At 38.5% G+C, this 7,710-nt stretch overlaps 1 protein-coding gene across 1 annotated transcript; it reads left to right on the top strand.

Annotated features, from left to right (window-relative positions):
• Positions 1–4,977: 4,977 nt before the first annotated feature.
• Positions 4,978–7,587, top strand: MS3_00000602 (uncharacterized protein). Its single transcript, XM_051208304.1, has 3 exons — positions 4,978–5,054; positions 5,089–5,122; positions 5,161–7,587. Exon 3 carries the CDS (start codon positions 5,292–5,294, stop codon positions 5,598–5,600), a length of 309 nt encoding a protein of 102 aa, XP_051065506.1. The 5' UTR covers positions 4,978–5,054; positions 5,089–5,122; positions 5,161–5,291; the 3' UTR covers positions 5,601–7,587.
• Positions 7,588–7,710: the final 123 nt, after the last annotated feature.

Genomic DNA, 7,710 nt, shown 5'->3' with positions numbered 1-7,710 from the left:
CGGATATTTCTGCTTAACTGTTCCATTGAAATTAAAATACTTAGTTCGTATCATCCTATAAAAATTCACATGGTAAAGCATAGCTTTCAGAACTAGATATCCGCTTCTCAAAACGATGCTATTCGCAACATGGACCGTAGTAACCTGCTGGCTAAGTATGAGATTAAGAATAACTCGAAGATTTTTAAACAAATCGGATCTAAGGTAATGAGAGGAACCTGTAGAGCCGAAGAGGAGCGTCCATGCTCCAACGCGTGTCGCTGTTGACATCGACGGGTTTTTACCAAACTCCTTATCACGTGAGGACTCACCACGACAGCGGGTACAGGGACTTCCCCTACTTTTACGGTGGCATCTAAAGAATTATGTCAACACAGTTCATAAGCTTTTACTTTCAGGACGCGAAGGCAAAATCGAAACCACATTGTTACTAAACTCATACTGACTCTCACCATTATTAGCTGTCCCATTAATTAATGTAGAGTTATTTATGTTCAGAAGGCAGTACCCATAAGTAGATTTAGGAATAAATACAGTTTTACAGTCATTTTAAACATGTCAAATAGAAGGAGACTTTGTAGATTGCGTGAAATTTCGCGGAGACCCATCACCATTTCAGTTTTTAAGCAGGCTAGAATTTATGCACAACGGTCTTCCAACTTTTAACCGTCTCAGTGTGTTAGCCACTACAGCCGCATTTACTACACGTGGTCCTGAGACCTAATGAATACCGCGTTAAATGCATACGAAAACCTGATCTAAACAAAAACTTTAAGTAAAATACAGAGTGTCAAGAAGAAAAACGTAGCAAAATGGCATACAAGTACAAATACACTAAACACGCAGTCAAATCATAGACGACAAATATTCAGTCATAAATTAAGAATTCTTCATTACCGATTTTGGGCCATCTCTACTGGGTCTAGAAGACTTAGGAATGCTTCAGGGACAGCATTCCCCATTGACCACTGATGACGGTCCTAATGAAGTGCTTAACAACTTGCTAACTACAGGATCGAGGTGAGAACAACGCGTGACCCCAAAGCTCTATCATTTTCATTCGCAAGCAAGAAATTCCACGACCATGTAAACAAACGTCCATTCTAATACTGCTGCGAAATCCAAAGATACGGCGAGGAGAGTAGACAAAGTCTTTTAGTGCAGAATTACTAGGCCATACGCAAAAGAAACAATGATGAAATTGCCTAGACAAAAAAATCTTCGTACAAGAACGCCTTTTCCATAATCTACGAAAGGTCTGCCAAAACAGGCCAATAAGTCCATGGTTCATATGAAAGCCAGTCACAACAAGTGGATACGTTACAAGGACCAAGATGGGTCTGTTCCAATTTCCATTGTTAATTCTAGCACCAATAAGTACATTCTAGATCATGAAAAGATTATACCGAATACACAGGCGAACAGACGCATGATGGACCTAAGGAAAAGACGTACAACTGATAGCGGAAATCTGAATTTCCATTTCAGTTGTGACGGTTGTTGTATTTATACTCACTAATAATTTCTTCGTGCCTGATTGCGCGCTCATTGCGAATTTCAAATATATTACGTCAAGTAGTGCTCATCTAGTTCTATCTAACATAAATAGCTCTAATTCGGGAATTCTTAGTTAACACACTCATTAGACTTATTCTAATTATCATACCTTGAGTCGTCGGCCTTCTTCATTCGGACCAAATTTTGGAATTTCGGTCGGTACAACCTCCTTTTGAGCCTTATCACCATATCCCGCCGCTTGCAGGTGTCTATCGATATCTGTAACTCTACTTTTGTATCATGACTTGCAGTATCCCATGACAAGCAAAAGAGTAAAGTGTGTTCATACATGGAGGGTCACAAAGTGGAAGATTCCAGTTTCAGGCATATCTTTTTGCTCTCCACGTTTGTGAGCGTCATGGAAGCAGATTATCTTTTTCCGAATTTAGAAATTTGTAACAGTGGATTAACAGTTGTTTCTGGCCATGTGATTTTCCAATCTGATTGTAAACTAACTTAAAATATTGACGCATGACTTTAGACGGCAAATGTAAGGTCCGAAGGACAAACTAACAATACAGATTAGATCGATTATGCAGATATGGTAGTCCTGTTTGACTTCTTACCATCTATGCTGTTTATTCTGTCGGTAGGATTGTGTTCGTCCTTCAAACGTTATTAAGAAAGAGTCCGGCTAACTGTACAATAGGGTGATTCAGGATAAAAATATCATGTAACTTCGACGTTAATTAATATAGACTAGGCAGACATATTATGTCCCATTAAATGTATCACGCAAGGACTAATAATCTAGCAACACAAATAATCTTCTTAGTCTGCATCATTGTCCGAATTCAAACATTCATACACCTGGAGAAACATAACCCCATTTCGGAGGCAAAAACAAATCATACTTAATTTTACCAAATCACATGTTAATCCGAAAAGAGGTCCATTTAGGACAAATTGTTTCGAAAGGCAACATTTGTTGTTTTCTGAAGCCTCCGAAGTTAATGAGAGGGTTCATGGAGAGATTTACTATCACTTCACCCTTCATCTTTTATTTTAAATATATGCAACTTTCGAAAATTATCTTGGTCTGTTACTAAAACTTGCTCAATCAGTAGCTTGCTACGTTTTCTCAGGATGGCAAACACGTAGGAAAATATGCTGCTGCTAGGCTAAGAGACCTCTCAAAGTCGAACGAACGAAAGTAACAATGGAAATCAGAAGATGATAGCATTATCGCTTGTGTTATCAGACTACATAGTTTACAGCTCTCAACCGCCAAAACGTTCGTTACTTTATGAACTTCCGAGTGCCTTATCTTAAGATGTTTCCTTTTGATGTATAGCAATATGTCATGATAATATCCTTTTTAGATCTTCCATACTGCATAGGTTGAAAGTTTAGTGCCATCATACGAGCTTACTGGAGTCCAGTTTTTGGTCTGATTGGCTTTTTGGATAACCTTCCATTGAACCATTTCCGGAGAAAAGATATCTTTCTCGTGATAGAAGACAAGGACTTCGAATTGCTACGGATCAGGTCATAAGTAATAATTAAAAATGGTTGTGAGCAGTTTGAGGATCAAGCTTCCTGAAACTTTTAAAGAAACGTCGAAATGGAGTATGGTTTATTAGCTAAAGGGTGTCAGTGAAAAGAAAACGCCGTGAAGCCCTTATCTGTAGTAGTCGGATTCTAGAAGCACCTGGAAAGCAATGAGAATTCACACGACAAGTGTGTGCTCGTTCATCCATTTGTACTATTGAAGTGTTTTGGAAGAGCTGAATTATCTGATAGACCTTGTACATCCGGAAAACTCTCGAGATCATACATATATTGGAGCCAGATAATCAACGATGCCATACGGATTGTTAACAAGTAGCAAGAAGAGTGACCAAAGGACGTAATATATTTGAAATTCGCAATGAGCGCGCAATCAGGCACGAAGAAATTATTAGTGAGTATAAATACAACAACCGTCACAACTGAAATGGAAATTCAGATTTCCGCTATCAGTTGTACGTCTTTTCCTTAGGTCCATCATGCGTCTGTTCGCCTGTGTATTCGGTATAATCTTTTCATGATCTAGAATGTACTTATTGGTGCTAGAATTAACAATGGAAATTGGAACAGACCCATCTTGGTCCTTGTAACGTATCCACTTGTTGTGACTGGCTTTCATATGAACCATGGACTTATTGGCCTGTTTTGGCAGACCTTTCGTAGATTATGGAAAAGGCGTTCTTGTACGAAGATTTTTTTGTCTAGGCAATTTCATCATTGTTTCTTTTGCGTATGGCCTAGTAATTCTGCACTAAAAGACTTTGTCTACTCTCCTCGCCGTATCTTTGGATTTCGCAGCAGTATTAGAATGGACGTTTGTTTACATGGTCGTGGAATTTCTTGCTTGCGAATGAAAATGATAGAGCTTTGGGGTCACGCGTTGTTCTCACCTCGATCCTGTAGTTAGCAAGTTGTTAAGCACTTCATTAGGACCGTCATCAGTGGTCAATGGGGAATGCTGTCCCTGAAGCATTCCTAAGTCTTCTAGACCCAGTAGAGATGGCCCAAAATCGGTAATGAAGAATTCTTAATTTATGACTGAATATTTGTCGTCTATGATTTGACTGCGTGTTTAGTGTATTTGTACTTGTATGCCATTTTGCTACGTTTTTCTTCTTGACACTCTGTATTTTACTTAAAGTTTTTGTTTAGATCAGGTTTTCGTATGCATTTAACGCGGTATTCATTAGGGTCTCAGGACCACGTGTAGTAAATGCGGCTGTAGTGGCTAACACACTGAGACGGTTAAAAGTTGGAAGACCGTTGTGCATAAATTCTAGCCTGCTTAGAAACTGAAATGGTGATGGGTCTCCGCGAAATTTCACGCAATCTACAAAGTCTCCTTCTATTTGACATGTTTAAAATGACTGTAAAACTGTATTTATTCCTAAATCTACTTATGGGTACTGCCTTCTGAACATAAATAACTCTACATTAATTAATGGGACAGCTAATAATGGTGAGAGTCAGTATGAGTTTAGTAACAATGTGGTTTCGATTTTGCCTTCGCGTCCTGAAAGTAAAAGCTTATGAACTGTGTTGACATAATTCTTTAGATGCCACCGTAAAAGTAGGGGAAGTCCCTGTACCCGCTGTCGTGGTGAGTCCTCACGTGATAAGGAGTTTGGTAAAAACCCGTCGATGTCAACAGCGACACGCGTTGGAGCATGGACGCTCCTCTTCGGCTCTACAGGTTCCTCTCATTACCTTAGATCCGATTTGTTTAAAAATCTTCGAGTTATTCTTAATCTCATACTTAGCCAGCAGGTTACTACGGTCCATGTTGCGAATAGCATCGTTTTGAGAAGCGGATATCTAGTTCTGAAAGCTATGCTTTACCATGTGAATTTTTATAGGATGATACGAACTAAGTATTTTAATTTCAATGGAACAGTTAAGCAGAAATATCCGTTCTCTTGCTATAGTTTTTATCAGCAGCTGCAACATTCGCTTGATATGGACAGCATATAAACCTCTCTCTGCCTATGGTAATTATCAACTTTTATCCAAACAGATTTTTAGTATTATGTCCTTCAAAATTTCGACATTCATATGGGTATGTTTTTAAACACCAGCTTATCTACATATATTTAGTTTGATTTGAGTAGCTGCATTTATCTGACATCCCGTCTGAACACGTATGCTATCTGTTAATAGCATATACGAAGCTGATAGTCACGGAGGTTTCAACCATTTTCCAGCTTGTATCGGGTCAACGTTCTGTTATGAAAGCACCAATTCTGTTGAAACCTGAGGCTGAACCTGTTTTTCGTCCAAAGAGATCAGTGCCGTATGCTGCAATGTTCGAAGTTTATAAAGAACTTGGTCGCTTTCCAATCCGAGTAGTTATCATGCCTGTTTCTTATTCTGCTTGGGTAGCACCTATTGTAGTTATCAAAAAGGCTAATGGCGCTTCACGAATATGCGCAGACTTCTTCACGGGCCTTAACGCAGCTCTAGAACAGTATAATTCACCACTGCCAAACCCTGAAGATTTTTCAACTATGCTATGTTTCAGAGCTGGACCTTGTTGATGCCTATTTACAGATGAAAGTGGCTGAAGAATCAAGAAGGCTACGTACCATTATTACTAATCGTAATTTGTTTCAATATGATCGTCTATGATTTGGATTAAACACCTCCCATCTGTTTTACCGCAACCAATGTCATTTAAGCTGAGAATTCATATAGTTTTTTAACCTTCCCATATCAAGTGACTGAGATTTCAACCGACTCTTACTCTGGAATGAGTTAGTAGAACTGTTACAGCTGCTGTTGTGCAAACATCGATAATAATTACTAATAATTCAGTCTGTGATATTATATCTGACTCGACTGATTGCCTGAGATATTTGGTACCAATTAAGCTATATTTAAACTCCTGAAGGATTATCTTGAATGAAAAATGGATGTCATAGAGAGAATTAATTTCTTGAGACATTGACAGACCGCTAGTAAGCAGTTAGATACGTGACCTAGCTTATAACAGGGAATGTCTTCTTCTGAATTTACCTCGAAGTCATCCATAGGTGTATTGATTTTGAAGTGTCCCACCTATATGCCCATGAAGTCTATCTGTGACTTTTATCACGAATGAAGACTTATTTTCTGTTCAAAGGAGTGATATTGCACTGGCTTTTACTTTATTTACAAGGACAGTTAGCATCGAAATACACGATAAATGCCTGACTGTCTTATTTTGTTTTGGTCTCTACCAATAATTGTTCTCAGTAAGGCTTGTATTTTGGATCGACCATAGCCGTAATTATGATAGTAAGTTTTCGGAATCCAGTGTTTCTAGATTGAAGTTATGAACCCAACTCTCAAAGGAACCTTCGTGATCCTGAATAAATCTTCGTTTAGCGATTTCATTCCCATTTTAGAGTGCCGTATCACTGTTTGGTCATTTTATTGCGGTGATTTTATAAACATGTTTAATTGCCAAGTGATATTAAGCTTGTTTGTTAAGCAAGAGGTAACGTTGGGATTACTAGTAAATTGAAATGCAGGGAGTATTTTTGTTGCAAACAGTTTGACTGGAGGGATCTTGATGACTCTTATACAACAGCTGATTGCATGGTTACGGGGATTTTCTCACAACCGCCCACTTGACAGTCTCTGACCTTAATGGCTCGAATTTATATTAAGTCATTGAAATATCTGTAATAATAGAGAGGTTATCAAGACGAAAATCGTAACAGATGATGAAACAAGCGACGGAACCTAGTTCTCACTTCGTTTGCCAGCTGCCAAGCAATAACGAACGGAGGTGTTGGTTGAAGTTCCTAACCGATGAAGCTGAGATGCTGATTAACTTACAATCATAAAATCTATTTCGGGCTATGAAGCTTTTTAAATACCGGTTACCGTCATCAGATTGAAATTAAGCTAACTCGTTTCACCATTTATTTCCGGGGGTTATTCACTTCTACACTTAGTCCTATGGAATCACAAATTAGCAGTTACCGTCAGTCATTAATGCAGACCGTTTGAAACTCTCTGCTTTGTTGATAGTTCATACAAAGCTCCTTGAGCTGACAGATGTAGGACACACAGAGTACTCTGCTAAACTGAAATACTTAGGCATTTTCGTATCCATACACAAACAAAAGTTCATCTTTGATTGGAGGATACAAATGAATGACCAGCGTCCTTCTACAACTAACAAGTAGAATGCTAGGTGTCGGAAACATACTTGTTTCATCCACTAACATGAGATATTATAAAGTGAGCCTCACCAAGAACTGAATGTGAAAACCCTAAAAGAAACGTTCTCGAGGTCCTCTGACATCCTCTTGGTCCTTAGATACTTTTGAGTGAGAAACCATAGAATATTTATGTGAAACGACAACAGTTTCATCAGTAATATGTAATCAGGCGCCAACAACATTACACTTGAAGTGCCATATCTCTTCTATTGGGCAACATAGAAGTAAAAATTTAATGTGGTAGATAACCATAAATTAGATAGGGTTTTAGTTGATCTGATCATAAGACTCTGGCGGAGATATTACATCAGTGACTACCCTGTTCATGATACATCATATCACTTTAGGAAAAGAATACACAATACAAACTGACGGACCACACTAACTACATTAGGTAGTAGCTGCCATTTCGCCGAGTCGTTAATCTAACTATTAG

This window comes from Schistosoma haematobium, chromosome 6 (genome assembly GCF_000699445.3).
Source record: "Schistosoma haematobium chromosome 6, whole genome shotgun sequence".
In the NCBI taxonomy this organism is placed as follows: Eukaryota; Metazoa; Platyhelminthes; class Trematoda; order Strigeidida; family Schistosomatidae; genus Schistosoma; species Schistosoma haematobium.
Note: the sequence above shows the minus strand (reverse complement) of the source record. Positions and strands in the feature narration are given on the sequence as shown.

Bases quoted from the DNA above. Each gene is read 5' to 3' on its own strand.
- MS3_00000602 (XM_051208304.1), top strand. From the start codon at position 5,292: ATGAAAGCACCAATTCTGTTGAAACCTGAGGCTGAACCTGTTTTTCGT.